Source organism: Emys orbicularis, chromosome 11 (assembly GCF_028017835.1).
Source record: "Emys orbicularis isolate rEmyOrb1 chromosome 11, rEmyOrb1.hap1, whole genome shotgun sequence".
Classification (NCBI taxonomy): Eukaryota; Metazoa; Chordata; order Testudines; family Emydidae; genus Emys; species Emys orbicularis.
The window spans coordinates 16835336-16850290 of record NC_088693.1 but is presented as its reverse complement, the minus strand read 5'-3'; the positions used below and the strand labels follow the sequence as shown (position 1 = coordinate 16850290).

At 41.9% G+C, this 14955-nt stretch overlaps 1 protein-coding gene across 1 annotated transcript in view; it reads right to left on the bottom strand.

Moving 5' to 3' along the window:
- Window positions 1-93: 93 nt before the first annotated feature.
- The window catches only part of GPR39 (G protein-coupled receptor 39), a 117270-nt gene continuing 102408 nt past the window's right edge, over window positions 94-14955 (bottom strand). Inside the window, exon 2 of the mRNA XM_065413812.1 lies at window positions 94-611. Coding sequence (XP_065269884.1) covers window positions 94-611 — 518 coding nt within the window. The remainder of the gene's footprint in view (window positions 612-14955) is intronic.

Here is a 14955-nt window from a genome sequence, read left to right as displayed (position 1 = left end):
AGATATAGTTGATTGTTCAGTTTCTAGATCCTCAGTTATTTCAATTTCCATGTTATGTTTATTGCTAGTCATCTAACTTTGCCTTACACGGAGTCACATTTCGTGTTCATGAAGGCCATTCTGTGCAGCTGGACTGGACTCTAAATTAGTCTCTAGTGGCATTATTTCCAAGTTGCTCTCCGGTGATTCAAGATTCAATTTCTGTGGACTGCAGTCAGGTTTGGTCTCATTCTGAAAAGTACTTAAGAAAACAGGGCTCTTTCTAGAAGAATTGCGCTTAGTTGAAATGAAGATCAATGGACGCATAAAACGGCTACTGCTGGTTCGAGAATTTAAATTGGCTCTCAGAAGCTTCTGTTTGTTGGCATGTTCTATCGTCAGATGGCAACGGAGGACCTGTAGAAATACGGTTCGGAACTGCTGAGAAGAGATGTTGTACAGAAGTGGGTTTACCACAGAACTGAAGTAAAAGAAGGTGTCTGCAATGGGAAGAAGGGTGATATATGCTCTGAAGTAGGGCACAGTCCAGTCCTGCTTAGGTTTAGCAGCAGCCATGATCCTTCGAATCTGATTTGGCATCCAACATATTGCCAGAGTGGCAACAATCAGTCCTGTGAGCAAAGGGGGAGAGAGAGAGAAAACATGTGAAACAAATCATAAAGTATTTAGTCTCTCAGTTTTGCACTTACTGGGTAGAAAATGGTACAGATTTTTCAGTGTTTTGCTTGACAGCTTTTTCTGCCAGTAGCAACTATTTTAACAAGTTCAAGGTCATTGAAGTATATGATTGGATAAAGATTGTGTAAGATTGTATTTATTTCTACCTGTTGGCACTTGTTAATTTTCAGGTGTTCTCTCACTGATATTTGTATCTTTGGAAAGAATGGGATTTTTTTTGTTCCTACATTTGTGTTTTCCCTTTTCTTCCTTTTTAAAAAAATATAGCCATATTAGTGCAGGCAATACCCAGAAGAGATCAGACTGTTTGTATTTTACAAAAAAAAAAAAAAGTATGCATAGTAGTATATTAGGCATTATTTTTGGTAACTTTCCTCTTACAGATGATATTTTTAAGTAAAGTATGTATGGATCTTTTTAGGGTAATTAAGAAGATATATGTTGGGAATTAAATTCATGAATGTAATGGCACAGGAAAGACGGAAATGTAAGCAGTTTGAGATAATACAAAATGTGTTCCAAAATGTGGCATCTGATCATTCTATATTTACATATAATGTGTCACTGCATCACTGTACGTTATCCACATTTTTAAAAAAGGGAAACGTTACCTAAATAGACATCTAAGGATTCGGTCTTTATGGAGAAGCTTTCAGCAGAGAAACAGCAATAATGCAGTCTCTCTTGTGACAGTAGCATTTGAACAAATCTATCAGAGTACTTTTCACACAGTGGTAGCACAAGGGTATTGAGGTAGAGAAGGGAATGCAGTCTGAATTTTGAAACTACTAACCTCTAGCTAATATGGAAACAAATGCTGGGAATCATAGAATCATAGAATATCAGGGTTGGAAGGGACCTCAAGAGGTCATCTAGTCCAACCCCCTGCTCAAAGCAGGACCAATTCCCAACTAAATCATCCCAGCCAGGGCTTTGTCAAGCCGGGCCTTAAAAACCTCCAAGGAAGGAGACTCCACCACCTCCCTAGGTAACGCATTCCAGTGCTTCACCACCCTCCTAGTGAAATAGTGTTTCCTAATATCCAACCTGGACCTCCCCCACTGCAACTTGAGACCATTGCTCCTTGTTCTGTCATCTGCCACCACTGAGAACAGCCGAGCTCCATCCTCTTTGGAACCCCCCTTCAGGTAGTTGAAGGCTGCTATCAAATCCCCCCTCATTCTTCTCTTCTGGAGACTAAACAATCCCAGTTCCCTCAGCCTCTCCTCATAAGTCATGTGCTCCAGACCCCTAATCATTTTTGTTGCCCTCCGCTGGACTCTTTCCAATTTTTCCACATCCTTCTTGTAGTGTGGGGCCCAAAATTGGACACAGTATTCCAGATGAGGCCTCACCAATGTCGAATAAAGGGGAACGATCACGTTCCTCGATCTGCTGGCAATGCCCCTACTTATACAGCCCAAAATGCCGTTAGCCTTCTTGGCAACAAGAGCACACTGTTGACTCATATCCAGCTTCTCGTCCACTGTGACCCCTAGGTCCTTTTCTGCAGAACTGCTACCTAGCCATTCGGTCCCTAGTCTGTAGCAGTGCATGGGATTCTTCCGTCCTAAGTGCAGGACTCTGCACTTATCCTTGTTGAACCTCATCAGGTTTTTTTTGGCCCAATCCTCTAATTTGTCTAGGTCCCTCTGTATCCGATCCCTACCCTCTAGTGTATCTACCATGCCTCCTAGTTTAGTGTCATCTGCAAACTTGCTGAGAGTGCAGTCCACACCATCCTCCAGATCATTAATAAAGATATTAAACAAAACCGGCCCCAGGACCGACCCTTGGGGCACTCCGCTTGAAACCGGCTGCCAACTAGACATGGAGCCATTGATCACTACCCGTTGAGCCCGACGAACTAGCCAGCTTTCTATCCACCTTACAGTCCATTCATCCAGCCCATATTTCTTTAACTTGGCGGCAAGAATACTGTGGGAGACTGTATCAAAAGCTTTGCTAAAGTCAAGGAATAACACATCCACTGCTTTCCCCTCATCCACAGAGCCAGTTATCTCATCATAGAAGGCAATTAGGTTAGTCAGGCACGACTTCCCTTTGGTGAATCCATGCTGACTGTTCCTGATCACTTTCCTCTCCTCTAAGTGTTTCATAATTGATTCCTTGAGGACCTGTTCCATGATTTTTCCAGGGACTGAGGTGAGGCTGACTGGCCTGTAGTTCCCCGGATCCTCCTTCTTCCCTTTTTTAAAGATGGGCACTACATTAGCCTTTTTCCAGTCATCCGGGACCTCCCCCGATCACCATGAGTTTTCAAAAATAATGGCTAATGGCTCTGCAATCTCATCCGCCAACTCCTTTAGCACCCTCGGATGCAGCGCATCCGGCCCCATGGACTTGTGCACGTCCAGTTTTTCTAAATAGTCCCGAACCACTTCTTTCTCCCCATAGGGCTGGTCACCTTCTCCCCATATTGTGCTGCCCAGTGCAGCAGTCTGGGAGCTGACCTTGTTCGTGAAGACAGAGGCAAATCCTAACTTCTCATTTGACGATGAAACAAATTCAAATATAAATACTCCAAGAAAATGTACCAAAAATTCAAAGCTTTACAGTTTCCACTATACGTTTCCCTTTTCATTGAAGGTGCCTTGTATAAAACACTTAATGGTAGCAGCAGAGTCTGCCTCCCCTACAGTTAGAATAGTCCTGTAGAGCTCTGTAGTGCAAGGCAGCACATTTCACCAGATTTTTTCTACCTTTAACTTTATAGTTCTGAAATCCAACCTGCTTCTCAAGAGAAACAAGCATTCTGCTGATTCCTTTCAGTAAATTTGGCTTCATAGCTACACCCCACCTCTTGTTAATGCTAAAACATAGAAAGCAAAAGAGAATAATTGAATGGAAAGGATGAGATCACTTTCGGGAGACATGGAATTCTAAAACAGTGCATTAGATAACATTTGTTGGCTTGAAAACCAGTATTTTACTGGAGTCAAAATTATGAATGTAAAGAAAAAGATACGAGGTTTTCACCACTTTGAAAGTGCCAGGACTCAAAAACAAGCAGTGTCTGTATTCAATGTTCTAAGAACTGCAGTTTTCACATTTTAATTTTATTTTTTCCAGATTCTTTAATAAAAAGAGATTCATTTTCTTAATGGGAGACCAGTTTCCCTTCTGTTGTAAAAGGACTGCCACAAATTTCTTCTCTCATTGACCCACACTGATCAATTGAAAACCCTCTTTTCTGAGAATTTTTTCCCCCAGAACATTTTAATGACATTTAATTTTAGAGGACACTGCTGCCCTGAAGGATTGGGGGTGGAGGGTTGGTATCTCAGACATCAACATTACTGTATTTATAGAGGCTGGGAAAAGGAGAAGTAGGAACCTGCTTGATCAGGTAAGTGACCAGAGGAGACCGCGTGGCCTCATCTTTTGCTTCTCTGCACATCACCTTTCATTCTGTTCTCTACTACTATCTCAGTACCCCGCCCCTCCATCATCATTCTCTCTGTAGATGTCCTGTAACATTTTTGTACTGCATGTCCCTCGCCTCACATTTTTGTTTCACTATGTATGTTGCATTTCTTTGCCATAACATAAGCTTTGTGCAGAGTTCCAGACTTTAATGTTTTTCTTTGCTGCCAGCACTATAAATATCAGTCAAAGAGGCATGGCAGAGAGAAGCAAAACAAACGTCGTGGGTAAGAACTTTTCTGATGGATCATTTACTTAATTAGCACCCTTTATAGAATAGCAAAGGTAGGTAATTGGGCTGATTTTTGCACTCTGCAATCTAGGTACTTATATGGCCCTCATCACCATAGTATCTGCAACCAAATTCTTATCACACTACAAAAGCTTGTTTACTGTAGAGTAAATCAATTTGTGTTTTTTGATTTAATTACAAGTTATTTTATCTTGCTAGATTATATAAAGACCAAGGAAGGAGAGTCTACTGTGAAGATCTAATCTTTTGAAACCAGTATTTTAGTTCCATTTTTAAAGCTCTAACCTAATGCCCTGAGTCTTCAAATGTTTATCTTGCATCCTTTGACATTGACCTTTATTTTGAGTCTAAACTGCCAAGTGTGTAAGATTCCTCCCTATATCCTTCAGACATGTCTGTTCTGGGGGAATTGACTATTTGGGCATGTGTACAGCAAGTGAAAAATGAGCTGTTTGTGCCCTTCTGCAGTGCCACGGAGGTTAGTCTTTTTTGGGGGAGGGGAGTAATTTCTCTGTAAACTTTGTCATTTTTAGAAGGACAAGTAATTATTCATTTTTACACTTGGGAAAAAAAAAAGGTCATTGTTTTAGCAGAGAAGCACGACGCGAATGAACATGCTGACAAAAAAATCGTGGTTTATTCTAGCTGTTCGCATTTGGTTCAGATACACTTAGAGTTACTTCATACCTCCAAGGAAAAGCTTTACATTCTCATTCAGGCCTTAATATAATGTATTAAATATTTTGACTGAGTTACTGCTGCAATCATTCTGAACTTGTATACAAGCTCGGGGTGAAGGAGGGAAGCAGAATGCACTTACACATTTGTGTATGAACTTTAATGAAGATCAGTGAAATGAACTCACATGTAAAACAAACTGTATTTTATACCAGAATTGATACATCTTTTCCCTATGACTTCTACCCGCACAGATCAGTCACCTGCTGTGTATTATAACCCTACATGTTTCACCTGATCTGCGACCTCCCCAAAAGTTTCGTTTTTCCTCTAGATTACTGTACTAAAATGACAAAAGGCATTAGCTCAGGACACAGATTTATCCTCTGAGTATTGTTTAAAAACAAAGTAATGCAGATGTCCAACAAACTGTGGCACTTGATGCTTGAAATTTCCAACAACATTAGAATCATTGTGCATGGTTTAATCTTAAAAGTGCATTAAGCCATGCGATCAGAGGCTTGGAGGCCTTGGGGTAGCTGGTTGAACGCATACTAGTGAATACATGCCAACTTTTAAGTAAGAGTGTCTGCACTTATAATTCATTTAACATTGGACTCAGTTATTTCAGCTAACTTAACAAAACTCATGCAACTCAAGTGCTTTGAGATCCTTGGATGAAAAGCAAATAAATTTAAACATTAAGCAAACTACACAACACTTTGTCCCAACCAGAAGTGGCCCATTCTGCTAGTAATTTAGTTTTAAAATGTAACCCTCCTTTTTAAAAATTGTGCATTTCATTGTACGAATCTTGACAAATGGTTGCAAGTTTAAATTAAAATAATTGTTAGTATTAAAGCTTCTTTCGGGAAGCTACAATATCTAATCTTCATAAGTGATAAAGGATGGTCTTTGTAGTAAAGCAAACCTAATGCCTAAGAGCTAATGACATAAATATGCATCATTGGCACAGAATAGAATGAGTTTGGCAGTCATTTCTCTTAACTATACTTTTTATGACTCAAAACATTCCCCTGAGCTATAGAATGCTAAATTAAATTCATTACTATCTTTACTGGGTGATTTTAAATACATTCCAGCTAGCAGGATCCAAAGTCTGGGGGAGCACACAGGGATTTTCTACAGGTTTTGCTTGTTCCAGTGTTGAACAGACCAGAACGTGCCTGATGGCTCTTTCCCCCTCTTCTTTGTTGTCAAAGTATGTTAATTCCACACTACAACTAGGCACTGCCAGCCAATCCACAGAACCTGGAGTCATCTAATGAAATTATAAATAACCGTCACTAGGATGCTCCAATGCATATTTTTATTTTGATGCCATATTCTATTAACCACCTCCATAGTCACTGTCACATCATGTACATTATCCTTGTCCATTCCAATTATCCTACTTGCCCTGATGATTAATATTGTATAGGAATCTGCTCCTAGGCTGACTCACAGTTGGCAGCAGCGGGGTTAAATCCTAAACTTTATTTTTCTGTGATTAAATTAATGGTACAAAAGAGGGTTCTCAACATCTGCTTGTAAACTGACATTTAAATGGCAATTGTCAGTAGACTATAAGCATATGGTTAGCTGAGTTATGAGTCAAGTGCAGACAGAAATGCACTTGGTTCGATAGGACATTTTTATCTTTCTATATTTTATATTTTCATACTAGGCCTGGTTTTATACTCCAATTCAGGGTATAATGTGACATTAGTGTCCTACTCTGTACTGAGATGCAGATGCTCCCAACAACTAACCAGATTTAAACCACCTTTTGTAAAGCTAGCTATATCAGATCCTAGAAGAGGAAAATATTCAGTAAAACTTGCATCTTACAAAATGTTAAATTCACTGCCATGGGCCCACAGTCTTGTAGATCACACTCAGAGTTTGGCATTAGAATATATCTTTGCCACTTTTGTCCCCACTGGTCCTACTCTTTTGGTAGTGGAGTCAAGTTAACTGCCCAAGTTAATGCTAACTGGTCGTGAAACCTTTCACAGTTAACCCTTGTGAAAAAAATCTCACATTTTTAAAACCACATACCTAGCAGTAACTTAATACAATGCCACCTTCAGATTTTGTTTTTAAATTGATTTAATATGGGCTTGAAAATCTACTTATTTTCCACTGCAAATATGGGAATCTAAGCCATCAGTTTTGCAGAGTTTAAGGTTTCATTAAGAAAAACAAAATACTGCTTTCTTGCCCTTATGATTGCCAAGATGATCAATGTTTGGAAGGTTAATGTAGTGCTGTCTCCCAGAATGTACAGGTAGCTCCTGGGTCTCCTCTGCTGCCCATTACTTTCAAAGCAACCAACAGAGTGAAAATAATTAGACTATGGTAATTTTCATTGCTGTTATTCAGAGTCTTGTCCGGAGAAGTGAAATTAACAAGAATGTCTCTGCTTGGAAAAGCTACAAGCATCAGAATAGGCAGACAATGCAGCTATTTATGGGGAGGAGACCATCTCCTCCCAAAGGAGGCTGGAAGAAGGGTAGAATAGTACAGTCCGCACCTTGCGGAAGGCAGGAAACTAAGGGAGGGATAGTCTTATAATGTTGAGGGAGACCCTTTTTCCCTTGTGGGACCCAGGAGACGTTGGAGAAGAAGCAGAAAGTTCCTCTGTTCCAGTAGCAATAGGTTGTGGCGCTTCAACTACAGACAACACCTAACTAACCAGAGACTCATACAAAAAGATGGCAGCCCCAAGCAGAATCCAAAGACATCATGCTAGTCAAAATTCCAACACTCTTCCTTTGTCAGCAGCAGTGGGAGAATGGATGGCTGCATTGCCTGTTACTCCCTTTCTCTGGCCCCTAATCTTTCATACCTCCTTCTGGACAGTAGATGTAGAGGTTTAGTCTTCTGGCTAGCAAGTGTCTAATACATTTTCCAAGACCTTGGTTTAAGCAAAAAGTCAGAAGTTGCAGGCTTTTCTTTAAAAGCTACTAAGTGTCTACCACAAACACAGCTATTAGCTGTAGCAAACCTAGCTGGCCAACTATGACAATATCTTTTTAGATCCAGCCCATCATGCTCCACTGAGCAGAGAATCAGTTCCCTTGCTCCAGTCATGCTTTAGGGAAAGAAGCATCATCTGGGTATCCTAAAGAATGTTCCTTTGCTCACTAGTTCACCAAGTGGCAATGTTCCCCTCCCAATTAACTTTTTCTCTAAGAGGAATGTAGCTAAAAATGGTGTGTGTGTGTGGAAATAAGGGAGGGGTGACGAACATGCATGATGGGGCTTCGTGGTTAAGTGTAGACACAGCAAAAACCAATGCTGAGATGTTCCACAGCAAAATTTTGCTTCCATGCAAATGGTAAGAACATCTCTTTCCCTGAGGCACAGGGTGGGGCAGTGATTAGCATGTAGGGCGGCATAGAGCTAGGTAATTACATTTAATTTTGCATATTCTTTCCCCATCCTTCGGGGGGGGGGGGGAAGAATTGTAGTCTCTTGGCCTTAGAGACAGACAAAATGTCTCAAATCAGTGCACCATGTTAATGGCTGATCAATGCTCCTCTTTAAGTAGTGGAATGTCCGCCACTTTGTGAGACAACATGGAGACACTGAGCAAACAAACAGTGCAGGAGCTGCCAGATTCTGCCTGAGGAAAAAGAAGAAGGATCCTCTACTCTTATCACAATAGTGAGCTGCAGTATTTAGGACCATTGCCATAGAAACATTGTAATTCCAGGCAGTGACAGGAATCAGAATAAGTCAGAGAGAGACAGAGAGCGAGCGCGCACGTGTGTGCAACTGGAGGAGGCAGGCAGGAAGGAGACCGAGTAAAAGAGAGACTTACACATGAGGCAACAACATCAGGGTTCTGACAAGTGGGCAAACATGACTCCGTTGGACATGAAGAGTAACCATTCCATGGTCATGAGTCCCAGCCTGATTGGAGAATCAAATTCCTCTCTGAATTTGCAGTCTGTAGTCAGCTCTGTGTCTAAGTTTCAGTGTACTGTCAAACACACACCTCTTACCACAAATCATAAGGCAACTGTAGTCTGCACATGGAAAAGATGGATACTATGGCCCTTTCTGCTAGTGGTAATTAACTTTATATTTCCCAATAATCAATTGCCCAACCCTGAACTACTTAATACAGAAAGTATCATAGACATCAATAAGAATTTTGTTGAATAAGGACTATAGGATTACACTCCGGGTATACAGTATCTAGTGAAATCAAAGCATGGGGAAGCATACGGATCATCTCTCCCATTTCCTCCTCCACATGTAAGCTTTCTTTGCAGAAGGACAAACACCATAATATATAATAATAAGCAGATATTGATGTCTGTTGAGGTGAAAAGAAAAGCTTGCTAATCCAAGAGATAATATATTGACCTCTGCCTTGTCTGTGTCAGTATTTAGTTCAGAGGACAATATATTTTGATGTTCACTGAAACATGTAAATATATGCATTGCTACATACATAGAGCCCTGCATGGGTACAAAATTTATATCTGCGAACATAAAATGGATATCTGCGGATTTGCAGGCTCTAGCGACAAGGAGCAAGACCAGCAGGGCCCTGGCCAGTGACCATCTCCTGTCTGGGAGCACGCGAGCCGCTTGCACATACTAGTGTGACCAGGGACAACTGCTGGCGAGCCTGCTGCCCACCGCAGTGGGCAGGGCTGGAGGTGGTACAGCCATGCTGGAGGAGCTGCCCGGGATGAGCGCTGGCTCCTGCAAGTGGCGGCCAGACATGCTGATGCGTTCGCCACTGCCGTGCCTGGCCTGGCTGCTGGCTGTGGCCCTGCTGGTCTCGCTCCTTGTTACTAGAGCCCTGCAAATCCGCAGGTATCCACTTTATATCCATGGATATTCAAATCCGTAGATATAAATTCTGTATACATACAATTTGAATGAGCTCATCAAGTTTATAGGCAAATCTCTTCCAAGCCCCAAGTTTCATAAGCACTTTTCCCCCTTAAAACAGCAGCAACAACAAAATAACCCTAATGTTCTAGAAGAGGCAGAAACGAGTATAATCTGGGCACTGACTGGGAAAGTGACGTTGTAGGGGTGGGGGGATGGTGCGAATGATTTCCATATCAAAATGTGCTCCATTCACACCAGCCAGCTCTGCAAACTCAACCTGGGAACTGAAAACCAGGGTAGGCTGGCTGCTAACTGTGCACCATCTCCAGTAAACAAAAGCTTCCGCAAACCAGATCCGCCCCATCTCCGCAGCCCAGTTATTTGTCACCATTGCCATCAGTGGGGCTGCACACATGGAACATTATAATTGGAATGGAACAAACAAGTCTGCTGATTACACGCAAGGGCAAATAGAATCCTGCTCTGCAGGGCTAATAGGAATAAAAAGGTAGCAAAAGCATCTTTTGGCACTAATGCAAGCAGGCATGTCTGAATACACACGGGGGGCTGCCCTGCTGAACAAGAAGCTGTCCTTTTTTACACAGCCGTTCAGAGCGGAACTGAAGTCAATCCGTTATTTTCATATGCAGTCTAATTTGGTTAACATTTTTTCAGGCCATATGGTTAATTCTTGGGTAAACAATTACTGTTGTTGGTGGGATCAGGCACATGTGAGCCAGCCTCCTGTGAAGTCCTGAGCACCGTTAACTCCCATAGCTGTCTCTGGGAGTTGAGTACATTTAGCACTTTGTAGGCTAGTGGCCCATATGACTGTCTTGAGCTAATCATGAAATAGGATTTCTCTCAGGTATGTAGCAATAGAATGTAGCCATTTGACATTTCACTGTTTGATGTTCAAAGCAAAATAAATATGGCCTCAGCAAAGGGATCACAGTCCCGGTCAAGGAGTGCAGTAATTATATTGTGGTAGAACCATAGCAGCAGCTGAATCAGGATCATGGACCCAGTGGGCTAGGTACAAGAGCAGCTTTAGGCAGGGTTCTTGCTCCAGAGAGCTCACTGTTAAATACAACAGCTAAATAGGGTGTGCGCGCATTGTGCCTGCTTGAGAGAGATGAATTACACACACACACACACACACACACACACACACACACACACACAACGTAGCTGTGCAACTGATGTGTTATCAAGCATTTTAGGCACTCTCCTATAATTAAATTCACCTGTGATGTCAATCTTACGAGCTCTAACAGTTTATAGGTGAATCGAAGCCTTCTTGCATGGTCAGGAGTACAGAAAGCAAGAGGTGTTGTGTTTTACAAATCTGTCAGGTGCGCCTACCTGTTCTGTCACTGAGCACAGGAAATGGGAGACTCAGCTGCAAAGTTTTAATAACTAAATACCCGATTACCTTGCTTTACAACAACTTGCCTTTTTCTCCGTCAGAGAAGCTATTACTGTCTTAAGTAAATCACAGACGTTAATGGAGTTAGTGCCATCTGCCTATAAATTACACATTTAGTGCTTCCGGCAGTTCCTCTCTCAAAGCTGCAGTATGTCTAGTGTGACATTATGGACAAACTTGGATTTATGTTTACCCCTTTAAAAAAAGGATCCTGGGTGATTTTGGTGGCAGTGTTGGTGAGAGAGATAAATGGCACCAATGAGCACCAGGCCTATGTACAAGATTCTCCACATCACACTGCCAATGCACCTCCAGTTCTGACCACAGAAGGATTGGAAGAGCTTGAACTATTGGCCTCACACACACAGATGAGGCCACCTTCTCTTCTGCTCCCAGGTGGTCATTTGTAGCAATATGGTGATCAGAGGTTTGCCAAGTTTGGATTAAACCAATGACGCAGGGTAACAGAGTGCAGGGTAACAGAGTGCAGTTCCCTCCTCCCTCATTGAAAAGACTGATTGCTCTCCTGTGTCTGCTCTATTGCATGCAGAGTTTTTCCCTTGCTGGCATGAAAGTGCTGCTACAAAATTCCATTAATTTGCCATGTAAGCACTGCATAAAACTTTGTTTAGAATCCCTTGGATACTATAAATTGCAATTTCTTCTACCTGTGGCTTATACAAGAAAGATGCACGGTAAAAGTATAGTTATTCAACAAGAGCAGCCTTTTTTCAACAAACAAGCGATGGTCAACTTCTAAATGAAGAACTACATATATTATATAATATAAGTCCCAGTCATATCTCACCAGTGGAGAGAAGTGCTTATAATTTAACATTTTTTAAATGCCTAACTTTTAGAAATAACTATGAGGAATATTTTTAAAGGCTCAAGTTGGCACTTAACTCCCATGTGGCCTTTGAAAATCTTCCCAAAATCTCTCCTATATAATTCCTTCTAAAAGTTTTTTTAAAAATTACTCCTCTTCACTTTTTCCTGTTAAGATACACATAGAACTTTACATATCTATCTAGTACAAGTGATTCTACTTTGAAGTCAGATTCACTACCACTGACTGCAAACTTATTCATGATTCTCATCATTGGACCATATTCATTTTAATCATGCACATATCTATTGATTTTTTTTTCCCCATATGAAGGATGCACGAATACTTTGTGAACCAGGCCATAACTATGGGGTCTTGAGGAGAACAAAATGACTGCTTAATCCTTGATGTTTTATTTTCACTACTGTGATGGGATCCCGGGGTTGCAACCTGGAACTAGGGTATGGCTGTACCCCTTTAACTCTCCAGCCTGGGCCGTCTCTCACAATGCTTTGTTAGTGACAAGTAGCAAGCACCTTCCAGGTGCTGTTATCACTCAGTACAACAGCATGTGGAGCCCCACACCCAGATAGATTGCATTAATGATTCCTGTGCCACTCACGAATCACTCAGAGAAAGGCACCAGCAAATCTCCCAACCCCCTAGCTTTGCACCCCCAGACTATGCTGTCTTGCCCTGGTCAGAATCCTGACCAGTGTAAATTCTTCACCCATACCCCGCTCCTACGATTTGGAGAGGACACACAGTAGCCTTTGCAACCTGAGCTGAGATTTCCCAAGCACATCAACCAAAACACACTGTTTTAGGTAAAATATAAAACAGATTTACTAACTACAGGAATATAGATTTTAAGTGATTATAAGTGGTAGGCATAATAGGTCAGAAATAGTTACCAAAAAAAAAAAGGTAAGTCCATAGTCAAAATCCTAAACTCTATTACATTAGGCAGTATTTGGATCAAGCAGTTTCTCACCCCCACTGGATGTTGCAGGTAGGTTATAGTTCTTAATACACAGGCTTCCCCTTTAAGCCTGGGACCAGTCTCCTCAGTTCAAGTCTTTGTCTTCCCAGCATTCTTGTTACTTCCAGTGTAGGTTGTGGAGGAGAAAGGCAAAGGCATGATGCCAGTGTCCCTTACTTTATGCCCTCAGTCCATGTGCTTGGAAAATACTAGCCCAGACACATCCTGGTGGGCTTTGTTGAGTCTCAGAGTTGAGCAATTCCCCATTGTATGATGCTTATACAGCCCTCTTACAGCATTGTAAATCCCTTGTTTACAACTCCCTTGCTGATTAATGGTCACTTGACACCCTCCTGGGAGTGGACCTCCACCTTTGTTGTCACTGGGGAACTAGCAGTAGAGATTCTCAAACTTACAACATATTTCAGTAACAACCATACAGCAAAATCTCATAACTTCATACACATTAATGATATACGTATTTGGACAGAATAATGGGTTTCAGCAGATCATGATCTTTCATATGATATCTTACATGGCATGATTTGTATGAAATATATCATAATTCTATGACGGGGTGAATATGGGGGTTCCAGGGTGCTGCTTTGAGGTACAGAGTGCCACAACTACATAATTCTCTTTCACAATCTAGAATCAGTCTAGTAGCACTGGACTGATGTCTTGTTTTCCACACAACATGCAGCAATTCAGCCTTCCCACAATGTTATGCCAACCTGCCTCAACACCTCTCTGGAAGGTATCACACCTCTCTGGATGAGATGGTAGTTCATTCTCCATGACCATTCCACCCTCGGCAGTCTCAGCAAAATTGTTAGGAAGGGTGAGAATTAATGGGGCATTTAATGTGTATGCTTGTCCAGTCTGATACTGGACGTACATCTGTCTCACTTCACACAGGCTAGTAAACAGTCATTGTCTGGCTATGCCGGACGAAGGACAGGAGACACTGGATGTGGTTTAATTAGGCCGCAGCTTTATTCCTAGGTGTCAGAGTCCTGTTGGGATCCAGGAAGTGAGTGGGCTTCTGCCCACCCACTGCTAAAGGACCTCCCCCAAGCCTAAGGGGAGGATCCACAGGTTCGGGATTCCAAATGATTGCAGGGGACAACTAAAGATATAACAGGAACGGGAGTGAGGTCACAGGGCTAAATGAAGGAAACCTGACGGTGTCGGAGTAATAGGCGGATAAAAGTTTACAATGCAAGTAATTCCCTAATCATTTACATATACCACGGCGGGGGTGGGGGAGCTGCTGTCAGCCCTGCCCCTTTACCCAGCCTGGTTCCCAGACAACCTGCTGCTGGGATTCACCATCCCCTCTCCCCCACTTTCCAATGAGAGTTAAGGGGGAGGCTGTAAAAAAAAATATGGAGGGTGACTTCCAGGCATACAAGTCATAGAAGCCCCAACCCTCCCATTTCTGCTTCTTTAAAAAAATACCTCCTTTAAATGCTTTCCCTATCCATTTTATCTGATCACTGTATCCCTTCCCTATGGCATCTCCATGCTCACTTGATCTGAACCTGCTACAGCAAGTCACTCTGGCTCTCTAGCCCTTAAAAGAGACTTTTCCTTTTCCTACAAGCCAGAGAATGATCCCCACACCACTTACTGTGTGGTGAGGTCATTATTAGATAGTAATGACGTATAATACTGACCTGAATCTCATTTGAACCAAGGATTGACAGTTCTTTTTAGGTTCACATACTACTTAGCTTAGAGATGAAAAGCTATAAATCTCATCAGTTTTCAGAGGTGTCCATTCCCCATCAGTATAA